This window comes from Symsagittifera roscoffensis, chromosome 1 (assembly GCF_963678635.1).
Source record: "Symsagittifera roscoffensis chromosome 1, txSymRosc1.1, whole genome shotgun sequence".
Classification (NCBI taxonomy): Eukaryota; Metazoa; Xenacoelomorpha; order Acoela; family Convolutidae; genus Symsagittifera; species Symsagittifera roscoffensis.
This window is the reverse complement of record NC_087062.1, coordinates 80,853,319-80,868,723: the sequence shown is the minus strand read 5'-3', so window position 1 is coordinate 80,868,723 and position 15,405 is coordinate 80,853,319. Positions and strand designations below refer to the sequence as shown.

Below are 15,405 nucleotides of genomic sequence, written 5' to 3'. Positions count from 1 at the left end.
GAACAGCTAGTCTTTTAATACGAACCTTATTTTTTCTAACCTGACTCGCAAACAAAAGTGTTCACTTGTAGGCCTTTTTGCTATAATCACGATCTGTAACAGTGGAAATTTCAAAGCATCTGTTTTCTGCTTTCTTTGTGGCTAGTGTTTGCCATGGACTTAGCGTCCGTGGCTGAGTGGTTAGTGCGTGAGGGTCCTAATGTTTAGGTCGGAATAGGTCTTAGGTTTGAATCCGAGATGTCGCCAAACTTTTAATAATTCGAGGCTTATTTTTATTTTTTTCTTATTGCTTTTTTTTAGAACACTAGAGCTGCTTTTTGTGTTCTGGCTAGTGTTTGCGTAGTGAAGCTTCACCTCTGTAATGAAAAACTACCTAAAAAGTTTTTTTCTGCATGGTGTGATCAATGGATCTGAAGTAAAACTATCATTTAGGTATATTCGACAGTCGAGTAATATAGGCAAATTGGACCATTTTTTCCAAATTTTCCCAAAATGGCTCTTAACTTATTTGCTTTGCTTAAAAACCAAGTTTTCAGGGCTTAAATAAGCGTTAATAAGCTGTTGTAAGCCTGTTCGCTCGCTTTATTTGCTCGAAATTGAAATAAAAATGAATGATTTTAAACCAGTTTTTCTCAATACCGAGAAAATTTTGGACTCACTCAACTCATTCCGATGATCATTTGTGGTACCTGATTTTGCGTGTAAACAAAAAAAAGAAGAAAAAACGAAGTTACACCCGAATACAAAGTGCCTCCTCTTTTTTCAAATGGTCGGAACAATAATTATATCCCTGAGTTTTTCCTAGGCAATCCACCTCTTGCTTGGTTGAAATATCTTATAACTTCAATTAGTTTAGTTAGAGTTGTACATGCAGATGTTTACTGGTTCATCGTTGCTTAGAAACTATAATTTTGAGAAACATTTATTGATACATCGAAGCTTCTTTCATTAGCCTTATACAAATTAGGTTTCAAGGCTAGTCCGATCTAATAGAACTTGAATGAATTCAGGCACCATTTCATTTTGAGATAACTATGCATGATTCGTTTACTGAGTATATTATTTTGCCCCTATCGAAACTGGCTGAAAAAAATCACATGACATTCAATGTTTAATCATAATGAATTGCACACGTATTTACGAATCCCTTATATGACAATCGGAATAAATAGGTTATTCGACAGTTTAAATAGTAGAGAAATGGGTTCCGCTGTTGTCTTTCAAATTTGCGCGGACTAGCCGAAACTTATCCCGATATAGTTAAACAAAGTTAGTGTATGTAAAAAATACTGTAATATTAATATAGGGTGAGGTCATCTTAGTGTGCGTGTGTTTTTGCAGGGCTGAATCCCTCTTGGCACCTGGACAGCGTGGAAGTAGAGGAGACTGGAGGTAGTGGAAAGAAGTGGAGATTCCCGTGCAACCAGTGGCTGTCCAACTCCAAGGGTGACAAGACCACATCCAGGGACCTCCTCTGTGACACAATTGGAAGAGAACATCTCACCAGTCCCAAAACTGGTTAAAAACTTGCATCTTATCCTCGGTTTTTCTAGAAACATGGTTTCTTAAATGCTATTAACAACTGATTTGGTTCTGGTCACTCCCCTTGAGGTGGAAAGGGACTATGGATTAGCTTGTATTTTTTAAGCCCGAGTACGACTTTTGATCTCTCTTAATCTCCTTTGTTAAACGACAGGAAAAATTCAACTATCGTATGGCAAAAATGTAAAGGTCACGAAAAACGTGATTGACTTCAAGTTTTGAAAGTGGATTTTAATTTTCACATTTCGCTGCGGAATAAGTTTTGTTATTATTGATTGATTTTGTTTTTACACTTGCGAAGCAAGTGTATTAGTGCAAACCTTAATTTTCAACCTGTGTCGCAAATAAAAGTGCTACTTTTGGTGGCCTCTGGAATCGGTAGCCTGCGTAAGCAGTATAATATCATATGTGCTTTGACATTTGATTAGTAAAAAGTTGAGACAGATGATGCTTTTTTAATTCATTAAATAAACCAGAAAAAGTTAGTGTTTCAAATTCAATGTATCTCGAAGCTTTTTTAAAATGCATAATTTATTTTTAATGTGGCTTTATGCTTTCCAATTTATTACATGCAAAACTGTGTCCTTTTGTATTTGGTGTTTTTGCTGTATCGAATCGATAATTTACTTGAATGTGTAGCTGCGTTATTGATGGCTAGTTTTTGGGGATTTTAAGCATCCGTGGCTGGGTGGTTAGTGCGTGAGATTCAAGTTTGCTAAGTCGCAGATTCGATTCCGACACGTAGCCGAGTTTTTGCTAATTCGAGGCTTATTTCTTTTTTCTTATTTCACTTGATAGAGCTGTTTTTTTGGTCGTGTTCTCGCAAATGTTTACAAACGGCAGCTTCGTCTCTGTCTCAATTTGGTGTAATTAAGAAAAATTGTCAATTTTAAATGTTTATTGAAATTCGAAGATCTTTTTAAGGCCATTTAAGGTATTTTTTTCTGCTTCTTTTTGTTCATTGACTCTGTTCCAATTTTCTGTTGGCTAGGTTACGAAAGATTAATTCACTGCGCAGCGGCTGACATGGCGTAGTGGTGAAGCCCCTGCTTCAGGACCTTTGCCTATATATTTATTGTTCTGACTTTCGATACGAAAGTAACGGAATATTTGTGCTCGTGGTTGGTTTTTTTTTTCTTCAGACAAATTTCGACTTTTTAATTAGCCATTTTTGACGGAATTTTTTTATATCATTCGAAAGCTATTGTTGTCTTGAGCTCAAATTTGAAAAGATATTTCACCTGTGATCATTTTTTCTTTTTTCGTAAAGTTATGGGGGTTTGAAACAATTAACGCGCGATATATTTCGCGCTATTAACGCGTAAGCGGAGATTTAAGCCGTCTTAAAATCGTTCCAAATTGGTTGAAAGAAGCTTATTTGCTATAATTGATTTTTTACAAGGAGCTAAATTTATCTTTTTGTACTTTGTATGGCGTGTGGGGGGATGATTTTCATAAAAAATTTCAAATTTTACTTATCTTTTCAATTTATTTTTTTTGCATTTAATTTTTTCATGTTATTTTTTGCTCAATAGAACTTAAAAGGCAGTCGGAACTTTCAGGGATTCACTCTGATACGAGCAGTTTTGTTCTGAATTTGGTAACGAAAGTAGCGGAATAATTGTGCTCGTGATGGTTTTTTTCTTCAGACAAATTTCGACTTTTAAACTAGCCATTTTTGACGGAATTCTTTTTGTCATTCAAAAGGTAGGCTCTTTTCCAGTTTACCCCTTTCAAAATACCGAGGTTTATGTTTGTTTTACGTGTTATTACGGCTAAATGCGTGATGTTACGCTGTAAAATATGAAGATAACGCGTAAGCGGAGATTCAATCCGTTGTTAAAGTCGTTCCAAATTGGTTGAAGGTAGCTTATTTGGCATAGTCGATTTGTTAGTAGGAGCGAAATCTATCCTCTAGTACTTTATATTGCGTGTGGGGGGATGATTTAAAAAAAAAATTCAAATTTTTGAAAAAAAAAATTTCTTTTTGTTTTTTTACTTTTAATTTTTTTTCTCATTTTATCTCATTACATTTAATTTTTGATGTTATTTCTTCTCCAAAAAACCTTAAAAGGCAGTCGGACTTTTCAGGGCTTCGCCCTGATACGAGCAGTCTTTTTCAGGTTTAACTTTTAACTAATTGAACTTCGTCCCAATTCTTGTTGTGCTATCTGTGGAATTTAAAAGTACCTATTGATTCAGTTTCTCAAATGGGGTTAATTTTAATAAATTAGTGTCAATCAGAAAAGTCTCTTGAATTTAGTCTCTTGTAATCAAAGAGCTTAACGTCAATTTTTCTCTTCAAAGTTTGAAAGTTGAAAGATGTTGAAAAGTAAATTCAGTGAAACTTTTCCAACTGTCTTGGCTATTTTTTTGCGGACTTGTTAATTTTTGTCTCATTTTTTTCGGCTAGCTTGTGCATGCGGCTAGTTATGCGAATTTCCGCTTCACCTCTATTTGAATTTTCCATTCTGAAATATCTAAACAGACATCGAGGCCTGTCAACTGGTTTATATTATTTTAACTAGCTCATATGGTTCATATTTGAGTCAGAGTTCAAATTTTCACAAGTATTTGGCTTTTCTTTTAGATTTGCATGTAATTTCCCCTTAATGTTCAGAGATACAAAATTTTGGGCAGAAGCTGGTATCGGATATTGCTTTGGACTACCATTTTTATATTGTGTCACTATAAGTTCTTCGGATGCATGATAGGCTCGTGCTGGGCCGATGTTGATGAGATGTCAGAACATAATATAATTAATATATTTTATTGCAAAACCAACCAACTGGTCTTAATGTTCGTCGTATAGTTTTGTGTCAAACTATTTGATCAAATATCAACAAACAGTTTGATTACTAATATAGCATAATATCAAATTCAAGAGAGTTCAGCTGTAGGCCCTTAGTTCAAAGTCAAGACACAGCTGGTGACAAAAATGACGCTGTCATTTTTTGTTCAGTGTGTGAGATGGGAAAATGTACAGCGTCGTCTGCTTTACTGGAGAGTTCATCAATAAAATTTACTTTAATTATTCTTTTTTATGTTGAAAATTGTAAAAGTTCATTTATTGCAGGTTAAGTCTGTGGTTTATTTTGTTTTCTGAAAGTTAGCAGGCCTGCAGTTATCTGATGATTTTTGAAATCGATGATTATAATATTTTTAGATCCAGTATAGTGTACTATACTTCGCAAAAAGCATCAGATAACAAAGTAGCTTTTTTGTGAAGTTCAGTGTATTTGCTTGATTTGTTCTACTTGATATAGTATTTTTTATTGTATAATATAATATTTTCGCTTGAAAAATTAAATGTATCATTAATTAATTACTGTAAAACTTCAGTTGTGCTCATGTTTGCTTGCAACTAGTAAAATTCACGCAGCAATTAGTAAAATGCATATTTCAATTAGTATGGAAAAATGATTGTTTCTAAATAGATTACGAGGTTGTCGTGCGAACTACGGACAAGAGGAATGCCTCGACCCGATGCCACGCCTTCCTCAAACTGATTGGAGACAGAGGAGAGTCCGAGAAGCCCCTATTCATGATCAACTCGCACGCCCAACGGATATTTAGAGGGTAATTGAGAATCTGCAATAAAATGTCATTTTAATCGAGGAGGAGGTGAATTTAACCTTAGTAACTTAATTCCTGTTTGATAAAAACTGGTATTATTACACTTGCAACAGGTATTATAACTTTCTAGTACGAGCTTTCTTTTTTTTCCAACCTAAGTCGCAAATCTTGTTGCGACTAAGTCGCAATTATTGTTGCGACTTAAAGCAACAATATTTGCTGCGTCGAATTTACTGCATCGAATAATTTGGCAATAAGATATTTTGATATTTTGTTGCACCTTTGATATTTACTTGCTTTGGTGTTCGTAATTATAAGTTTACACATTGATGCATTTTTAATGCATCAGTTGAACCGAAGAAAGCTATTTGTTTCAAACTACATAACAATATTGAAATCTCAATATACTTCGCAATTTTTTAATAGCATAATTTATACATAATGTGGCTTTATGATTTGCGATTTTTTATATTTGCAAATTTGTACCGTTTTGTGTTTAATGCTACTTTTGCTGCATCGAATTGGCAATTTTTTAGCATATGTAGGTGCATTATTGGTGGCTAGTTTTTGGGGATTTTAAGCATCCGTGGCTGAATGATTAGTACGTGAGACTCAAGTTTGCTAGGTCGCAGATTTTTGCTAATTCGAGTTTTTGCTAAACCTGAGTTTTTGCAAATTCGAGGCTTATTTCTACTTTTTCTTATGTCACTTGATAGAGCCGCTTTTTGCTGATGTTCTCGCAAGTGTTTGCGAAGCGCAGCTTCGCTTCTGTGTGAAAAAAATATTTGGGTCCGGTTTTTTTTTAATTATTTTGAGACGCTTTGAAGAAAAAAATTTCAATTTTTTCAAAAGTTTAATTTTTCTCAAAAACTACTCTACTGATTTTCAAAAAAGTAGTACCAATGGAAAGTTCGCCTACTCCGCTGTGTGCCTGCGTAATTTTTAAGGCGATCTCTACCTTACCCCACTTTTTACGGCCTTCGAAAAGTGTTGGGGGGATTTTGGGTTAAGTGTGCGTGTCTGAGTGGTTAGTGCGTGAGACTCAAAATCTCCATTTTGCAGCAGGCCACAGATTGATTCCTAGACTTAGCCGAATTTTAACTATTTCAAATCTTATTTCTATTTTTCACTTCCGCTATTCGACACTAGCAAGAACACGACAAAAATCAGCTCTTTTTCTAGATGTCGAACTCATGAATCAGGAGGTTGCACATTCGAATCTCGTGGTCCGATAATTTTTGCTCTTTCAATGCGTTTTCTTTTTTAACTCTGTATCACCATAATGAAAAAAAGAGAAAAATAAGGTTGCTTCAATTCTTATGCATACGATTAGCAAGCATTCTCAAATCGGAAGTTTAATATTTCCTGTAAAGAACTTGTCTTGCCAAAATCAGTGAATTTCTAGATTTCGCCGTTTATTCAGTGACTGGTGTTTCGCGTTTGGCAGCGGTAACGTCTATGCTTGAATCGACCGTGTTGCTGGGTTCAAGTCCAGCTAGGATCTGTTCTTTTTTGCCAAACAAATTTTCGAAATATAGCGTTTATGCTTACTGTTTCACCTTAGCGGTAGTTGGTAGCATTGGCTTTGACATTCGATAAGTTATACGTTAACACCGGTGCTGCCTTTTGATTCATCAAATGAACCAAAAAAAGGTGTTGATTTGTTTCAAACAACATAACAATAACAAAAACTCGATTTCAGAAATTTTCCTAGTCAATATATCGAACTTTTTTTGAAATGCATTGTTTATTTTTAATTTGCCTTCATGCTTTCCATTTTATTGCAGGGAAAGTGAACGTGGACGCCTTAAGTTTAGTTGCTGCTAAATTTGTGGCCAGGGTAAATTGTCAGGGGCCCGTGGCGCAGATGTGAGGACTGGGTTCTCAATAAAAATCTCCTGGTCGTAGGATCGAATCCCGCACAGCATAATATTTAATTTTCAAGCCTTGTTTTAACCTTCTCTTCATTTCACTTTATAGAGCTGCTTTTTTGTCGTTTTTCGTTAGTGTTTGCGAAGCGCAGCTTCTACTCAATGTTAAAATTTCTTTTTCAGTCTAAAATTTGATTTTCAAAATCTTTGCGGAACGTTTTTGTTTTTACTTTTCAATAACATTTTTTAAATATTGATTTGGCAATTTGTTGTCGATCATAAAAATTGCTGATTGAATGTGAAGTAAAAAAGTCCTCTGTGAAGCCGAATTTGTCAAATGAGCTTTTTGATAGGCTGAGCTTTTTGATTGTTGTTGATAGGCTGTCTTTAATCCTGAAAAATTGAAAAATTTGGAAAATATTGCACCTTTACACATTGTCATTGTCCTTCAATTTACTTGCATGTAAATATGTTGGCATATATGCTTAGCAGATGAAGTAAAGCTTTGTTTTGCCTCTGTGTTAAATATGTGTTTTTCATTTTGTCTAGTGGAGATGCAGATCAGTTTTCGTTCTCAACCGATAATGTGGGCAAGCTGCAGTCTATTGTGTTGGGACACATTGAGAAGGCCGAGGGTCATCAGACACAGTCACCCTCGAATGCGCAACCGGCAGATGGGGAGAATGGGAGGAAGTGGCACTGCTATGACGTCACAATTACCAATAAGGCTACAAGAGACAAGTGGACTTTCGTGGTCAACGACTGGATATCTCTGGGCAGGACAGCCAGCACGGCTAATGCAGTTACAGTGCCAGTGACGAAATTCGAGCAGGGAAAGATGTCCACTCTGAAGAGTTAGTGTAATAAGTTGAGATCCAAATACATTGTATCCAATTGCTATAAAAACAAGTAAGGACTATTGAGTATGCACATATCGAGTATGCACAAAAAACTATAAGATCGATTGTTTGTGATGCTCTAATTGAGACTGTGCCTCTTTTTCCTCAACACCTCACATAAGCATCAATGTTATGGTGTAACGAGGGGTTTTACAAAGTATGAAGGCCAAATTTGTTTGCCTGTCATGGCCTAATTATTCTGCATGACAATTTTTGTAACAATCGGACAACGTGAGCAGTAAGTTAGTGAAATTTCACAGGTGGGGGGGGGGGGGGGGGGGGAGCCGTGACTTCGACTGCTGATTGGTGTAAACCGAATAAAAATATATCCTGTCCGATGGATGTGAAACTGTGATTTTGCGTTTTCAGCACTCTCCAATGTGAAGTACAAGGTGGACGTGTTCACTGGTAACGAGAAGGGAGCAGGCACTGATGCCAATGTCTTTATTACCATATATGGCCAACATGGGGACTCTGGAAAGCATAAGCTGAGCAAAAGTGACACTCATGTAAACAAGTTCGAAAAGGGAAAGTTGGACACGTTCCACATACAGGTCAGTGTGTGCGTGTTAGACAGTCAGTTAAATTTGTGAACTATCTTAAGGACCACATAAAGAAGTAAAACGTTTAAAAATAGCTATTTTAAATATGTGAGCACATATTGAAATAAGTTGGAAAAAATGGAGCAATATTTTTTCAGTCGAGAGCTCGGAAAGTTTTTTGGTGAGAAAAGGCTTTTGATAAAAAAAACGTCCTTCTCTGGAAAAAATCCTAGACGTTGACCTGAACACAACTTATCAAAACTGGTCAGCTCCTATTCTCGCTTTAGAGATGAATATCTTGTTGGGAAACTAGAAAACATATGTACAGTAAATACGAAATGCAATGAGTGTTTTTTACAGGTGCTGGACCTCGGCAGTCTCGAGAGACTAGTGATAGAGCATGACAACTCTGGTTTTGGAGCCGGTTGGATGCTGGATAGAGTTGAGATTACAAATGAGAGCACTAAGGAGACTACCGTGTTCCCCTGTGGCAAATGGCTGGATAAGGACAAGGGCGACGGACAGATCAGCAGGGAACTGGTACCTCGCGACAACAAGGCTGCTCCAATCTAAACTCACGAGTGCATCTCACGACAAAAGCCACATTTCAACATATACTTCTATGTTTTCTTCTATAGTTTCTGTAGCATAAAACTCTGCGATTATTTTGGTAGACTGATGTATAAAATGGCGTGTAAAATTGTAAATAAGTTGTTTCATAGTGTACAAATATATTTTGCGCAATTTAATTCTCAATGGATATTTTATAAATGGAGAACGTGAGAATTGCACAATCCAATAGCGAATCTCGAAACTTAAAAAGATATTGCGAAGCTTAGTTTTTTCTAGTTGGAAAGTTAGTCGCTTTAGTTCAAAATTTATTTATACTAGAGTCAGCTTAGTGTAGTATTAAAAACCTTCTTTTTTTACTAATTCGCAAACATTGGTGGGTGCCATTTTTGGGGCACCTTTACAGCTTTGTGATACCATGTGCTTTGGCATTTGAATAGTAAAAAGTCAACACAGTTAAAGCATTTTTCATTCAACAAATGAACCGAAAAGCTAATTGTTTCAAACAACATTAAAATCATAAAAACTTTTCTGAATAATTATAATTTTTTGAATATTTTTTGAATTGCATTATTCATACATAATGTGGCTTTATGCTTTGCATTTTGTTTTATGCAAAGTTATTGTGGATGAGTTCAGTAAGTTGTATTTTAAATTATTTTTTGTACAAGTGTATTTGGTACCGCTTTTGCTGAATGGCATCGGCAAATTTTTAGCATTTGTTACTGCTTTCTTCGAGACTTCTTTCTATTTTTTTATTACACTTTCTTGAGCTGCTTTTTTCATGTTCTCGCTATTTTTTGCGAAGCCAAGCTTCGCCTGTGTCGAAATTATTACTTGAAATTTGTTACTATTTGTATTTGGTGCCAATTTTGCTGAATTGCATTGGCAATTTATTAGCTTATGTAGCCGCTTTATTCGAGACTAGTGTTTGTCGATGGTTAAACGTGCGTGACTGAGTGGTTAGATCGATTCCTAGACCTAGGCGAATTTTTACTAATTCGAGGCTTATTTCTATTTTTCTTATCGCACTTTCTAGAGCTGCTTTTTGTCGATGGTGTTTGCGAAGCGAAGCTTCGCCTCTGTATCGAAAGTTTAATTTCATTACGTCGTTCGTTTTTTATAAAAGTTTCAACGCCTGGAACTCAAATGAAACCTGACATCAATTCTTGTAATGATTTAAGGGTTCAAAAAAATGACAGTTTATTAGACTAAATAATGTGCGTTATTACACAACTGCGCTGAGGCGGGATTTTTTTAAGCAAAATGAAACAATTCAAGGTCCTACGCGTTAACTAAATATTCCAAAGTGAATTGAGGCTAGCTTATTGGTCCTGTTCTAGCTATTTAGGTTACGTAAATTAATGAATACTCTTATATAGGTCTTGGTTTTTTTTCATAAGGCTAATGAACGTGGAGAAGACATTTTTATAGGTTTTGGTGATTTTTACACTTGCAATCAGCCTTATGTATTATTACGAACTTTCTTTTTTTTCTACAAAACTCATGATACCTACCTCAAAACAAATAAAAGTATTCATTAAAAGTTCACTTGACTTCGACTTCGATTGGTGTAATCAGAATAAAAAAATATACTGTCCGATGGATGTGAAATTGTGATTTTGCGTTTTCAGCACTCTCCAATGTGAAGTACAAGGTGGACGTGTTCACTGGTAACGAGAAGGGAGCAGGCACTGATGCCAATGTCTTTATAACCATATATGGCCAACATGGGGACTCTGGAAAGCATAAGCTGAGCAAAAGTGACACTCATATGGACAAGTTCGAAAAGGGAAAGTTGGATACATTCCACATACAGGTCAGTGTGTGCGTGTTAGACAGTCAGTTAAATTTGTGAACTATCTTAAGGACCACATAAAGAAGTAAAACGTTTAAAAATAGCTATTTTAAATATGTGAGCACATATTGAAATAAGTTGGAAAAAATGGAGCAATATTTTTTCAGTCGAGAGCTCGGAAAGTTTTTTGGTGAGAAAAGGCTTTTGATAAAAAAAACGTCCTTCTCTGGAAAAAATCCTAGACGTTGACCTGAACACAACTTATCAAAACTGGTCAGCTCCTATTCTCGCTTTAGAGATGAATATCTTGTTGGGAAACTAGAAAACATATGTACAGTAAATACGAAATGCAATGAGTGTTTTTTACAGGTGCTGGACCTCGGCAGTCTCGAGAGACTAGTGATAGAGCATGACAACTCTGGTTTTGGAGCCGGTTGGATGCTGGATAGAGTTGAGATTACAAATGAGAGCACTAAGGAGACTACCGTGTTCCCCTGTGGCAAATGGCTGGATAAGGACAAGGGCGACGGACAGATCAGCAGGGAACTGGTACCTCGCGACAACAAGGCTGCTCCAATCTAAACTCACGAGTGCATCTCACGACAAAAGCCACATTTCAACATATACTTCTATGTTTTCTTCTATAGTTTCTGTAGCATAAAACTCTGCGATTATTTTGGTAGACTGATGTATAAAATAGCGTGTAAAATTGTAAATAAGTTGTTTCATAGTGTACAAATATATTTTGCGCAATTTAATTCTCAATGGATATTTTATAAATGGAGAACGTGAGAATTGCACAATCCAATAGCGAATCTCGAAACTTAAAAAGATATTGCGAAGCTTAGTTTTTTCTAGTTGGAAAGTTAGTCGCTTTAGTTCAAAATTTATTTATACTAGAGTCAGCTTAGTGTAGTATTAAAAACCTTCTTTTTTTACTAATTCGCAAACATTGGTGGGTGCCCTTTTTGGGGCACCTTTACAGCTTTGTGATTCCATGTGCTTTGGTATTTGAATAGTAAAAAGTCAACACAGTTAAAGCAATTTTCATTCAACAAATGAACCGAAAAGCTAATTGTTTCAAACAACATTAAAGTCATAAAAACTTTTCTGAATAAGTATAATTTTTTGAATATTTTTTGAATTGCATTATTCATACATAATGTGGCTTTATGCTTTGCAATTTGTTTTATGCAAAGTTATTGTGGATGAGTTCAGTAAGTTGTATTTTAAATAATTTTTTGTACAAGTGTATTTGGTACCGCTTTTGCTGAATGGCATCGGCAAATTTTTAGCATTTGTTACTGCTTTCTTCGAGACTTCTTTCTATTTTTTTATTACACTTTCTTGAGCTGCTTTTTTCATGTTCTCGCTATTTTTTGCGAAGCCAAGCTTCGCCTGTGTCGAAATTATTACTTGAAATTTGTTACTATTTGTATTTGGTGCCAATTTTGCTGAATTGCATTGGCAATTTATTAGCTTATGTAGCCGCTTTATTCGAGACTAGTGTTTGTCGATGGTTAAACGTGCGTGACTGTGTGGTTAGATCGATTCCTAGGCTTAGGCGAATTTTTACTAATTCGAGGCTTCTTTCTACTTTTCTTATCGCACTTTCCTGAGCAGCTTTTTGTCTATGGTGTTTGCGAAGCGAAGCTTCGCCTCTCTATCGAAAGTTTAATTTTATTACGTCGTTCATTTTTTATAAAAGTTTCAACGCCTGGAACTCAAATGGAACCTGACATCAATTCTTGTAATGATTTAACGGTTCAAAAAAATAACAGTTATTAGACTAAATAATGTGCGTTATTACACAATTGCGCTGAGGCGCGATTTCTTTTGAGCAAAATGAAACTTTTGAAGATCCTACGCGTAAAGTAATTATTCCAAAGTGAATTGAGGCTAGCTGATTGGTCCTTTTCTAGCTATTTAGGTTACGTAAATTAATGAATACTCTTATATAGGTCTTGGTTTTTTTTTCATAAGGCTAATGAACGTGGAGAAGACATTTTTATAGGTTTTAGTGATTTTTACACTTGCAATCAGCCTTATGTATTATTACGAACTTTCTTTTTTTTCTACAAAACTCATAATACCTACCTCAAAACAAATAAAAGTATTCATTAAAAGTTCAGTTATTCGGAAATATCACTGTAGCAGTGGAAATTGCATAGCATCCCTTTATTTGTCGCTAGTGTTTGGTGCTTATTAAGCTTTCATGTCAGAGTTGTTAGAGTGTGAGGCTCTTTATCTCTACGTCGCAGGTTCTAATTCGAGGCTTATTTCTTATTTTCAATATTGCACTTTATAGAGCTGCTTTTTGTTGTGTTCTCGCAAGAGTTTGCGAAGGGAAGCCTCGCTTATGTTTAAAATTTGGCAAAAGACATAAAATGTTCAGCTGGCCTGGTAGCAAAACGTTTTTCAATTCGATTTTATGGGGACCTAATCGTTTGGTCATGAACCTCAAAAAAAACTAATGAAGGTAAGATTGATTTCATCATTGACATGCATAATTGGACTGTCTGTTCTTTCTGCTCGAAATGATGTGAATGGTTAGGAACGCACAGTTAGTTCATTATTTTTCAATAACTTGTGATAGAGCCTGCGTATAACAGCGAATAATTTCTGAAACATTGTTATTGATGGCCTAAAAACGACTGTAATCTCTCTTCCTCTTCGTGAAGTTGACTGCAAATGGTTTTTAGTCGACACCGACGCTCCCCAATGTGATGAACAATGTTCCCTCTTTGACGTTTGGGACGAAATAAGCAAAAAGAGTACTGCTAACAGATATCTAGGTCAAAATTAAATATCGGAGAGAAAATGAAACCGAGTATGAAACTATACCCCTTGCCTCTACCGAACAAACGGAAAAATGGACAAAATTTAACGCAAGTTCAGGGTTTTAGTCCCTAAAAATTTTGTTTTCAAAAATGAATATGGACAACAATTACTTCGAGTTTAATCTTAATCAAGTTTTTTTTGCATTGACCAAGAGCGAATGATCAAAGAGCTACCTTCTAAGAACATATCAGATGTTGATTTGAAGTAAATTATTGCGGGTCTAAATGCAAGTTTTTACCGTCTGCTTCCTCGGAGCAAGTGCTTCCTCGGAGTGAGCTGTTTCTCGAATAAGTGGAGTGAAAAGATTAAAAACAAGCTTTTAGTCTTTAAAATGACCGTTTAAATGTCCATCATTCAGCGAAACAAGAGCGTAAAATATAAACAATTTTTCTATTACAAAGTCAAGGTTCAAAATAGTTCAATTCTATGAAATTATCAGCATTTGCTTGCAATGACTTGCCACAATATTCAAGTTCTGAAAAAGCCAGTTTCTCTATGCGTGAGTTTTTCCGAAGTTAGAAAATAATTTTCTCTCTTATTGTTGTGATAAACTTATTAAATAGTTTCAGAGAGTGATGAAACACTAGTTGCCATTCTTTGGGCACTGACTACTAACTTCAGCATATTATCCTTGACACCAACAGCACCATTATTCCTGGCATTTTCCTGGCTTCACACAATGTCAACACCAATGCTTCTGATGCTGCCCGACGACTTCACGAAACTCAATCCCGAACAAAAAGATAAGTACTACGTTCAAATATATAACCTTGTCAATGTACTAGCAACATCCAGTAATCCTCCAAACAGTAATCAAAACGCAAAAGGACTCAGAGCACCTATTGATTTTGCTGCCAAAGTAATCCCCAATGATACTCAAAACTTGATTATTGGTTCGAGTTTTTTAGCGGAGTTTGACACGAAGGAGCTGCCCAAAGACGTGGCCATTCATTCTTACCGCGGGTCATTTTGCAGCGAGAAACAATCAGTTGTGAAAAAGTACGACGATACTGAGCTGAAATCAGTAACCTTCCAGGACGGCACCAATTCCTTCACAAGGGAACTACACAAACCTGTAGATGATATATTTGAAACGTTTTGCGCCACCATTAGTGAAATTGAGACAAAGTTTTCACCTGCAATAATCAATATATGCCAAGTCCCGCCTGTGAAATCGGGACCCGATTCTGTAAGTGGTAAACGTATAACTGAATTCAACAGCCTTATTGCTCATAAATTTAAGAAAAAAAGTATCAAATTGTTCCTATATACGATAAAATTGTCAGCACAAACGGCTATCAGTCAATCTTCTTTGATGAAGTACATTTGATGCGCTCTATTAGTACTTTAAAAAATGCAATCATGGAAAAGGTGCTACCATTATCCAGATTATCACCTCGAGTTGTTTCTCCGAATACTTCCAACTCTAGTGGCCCAGCGCACCCTCAGAGGAATCGTGTGAAACCTGGTTCAAGCCAAGTCTCGTGGGGCCCCGAGCACCCAAAGAGTCTTGCGAGCCATGGTTTCAGCAACAATCAAGCCTACAATTATATGAATGCCAATCGTAGTAATTATGACTTACGCCATAATAGATACTATCCATACTAATGTTGTTTTAGTAGTCTATTACCCAATAATCTGGATCTATCAAATTTATTTTTTAGCCAATGGCTTTTAAAGACTCTCCTTATTTTCTCTCTTTTACCTAGCATTCCCATTAATTACAATGTACCCAACAGCACCGCACTACTCAAAACTAGAAACAT

General features: G+C 35.9%; 2 protein-coding genes across 4 annotated transcripts in view; both read left to right on the top strand.

The window, feature by feature from the left end:
- Positions 1 to 11,613, top strand: part of LOC134850819 (lipoxygenase homology domain-containing protein 1-like) — a 71,940-nt gene extending 60,327 nt beyond the window's left edge. For 2 of the 3 annotated variants that reach the window (XM_063866626.1, XM_063866625.1), the window contains 5 exons: positions 1,342 to 1,518; positions 4,980 to 5,121; positions 7,539 to 7,843; positions 8,258 to 8,442; positions 8,791 to 9,190. In XM_063866626.1, coding sequence (XP_063722696.1) covers positions 1,342 to 1,518; positions 4,980 to 5,121; positions 7,539 to 7,843; positions 8,258 to 8,442; positions 8,791 to 9,003 — 1,022 coding nt within the window. In that variant the 3' untranslated portion in view covers positions 9,004 to 9,190. Of the gene's footprint in view, positions 1 to 1,341; positions 1,519 to 4,979; positions 5,122 to 7,538; positions 7,844 to 8,257; positions 8,443 to 8,790; positions 9,191 to 10,634; positions 10,820 to 11,167 lie in introns of those variants that run through there. The other variant, XM_063866627.1, reaches the window with a different exon arrangement.
- Positions 11,614 to 14,176: 2,563 nt separating this feature from the next.
- LOC134850803 (actin-related protein 2/3 complex subunit 4-like) overlaps positions 14,177 to 15,405 on the top strand; it is a 104,124-nt gene continuing 102,895 nt past the window's right edge. The window contains exon 1 of the mRNA XM_063866624.1: positions 14,177 to 14,202. The gene's annotated coding sequence lies outside the window, so the exon portion shown is untranslated. The remainder of the gene's footprint in view (positions 14,203 to 15,405) is intronic.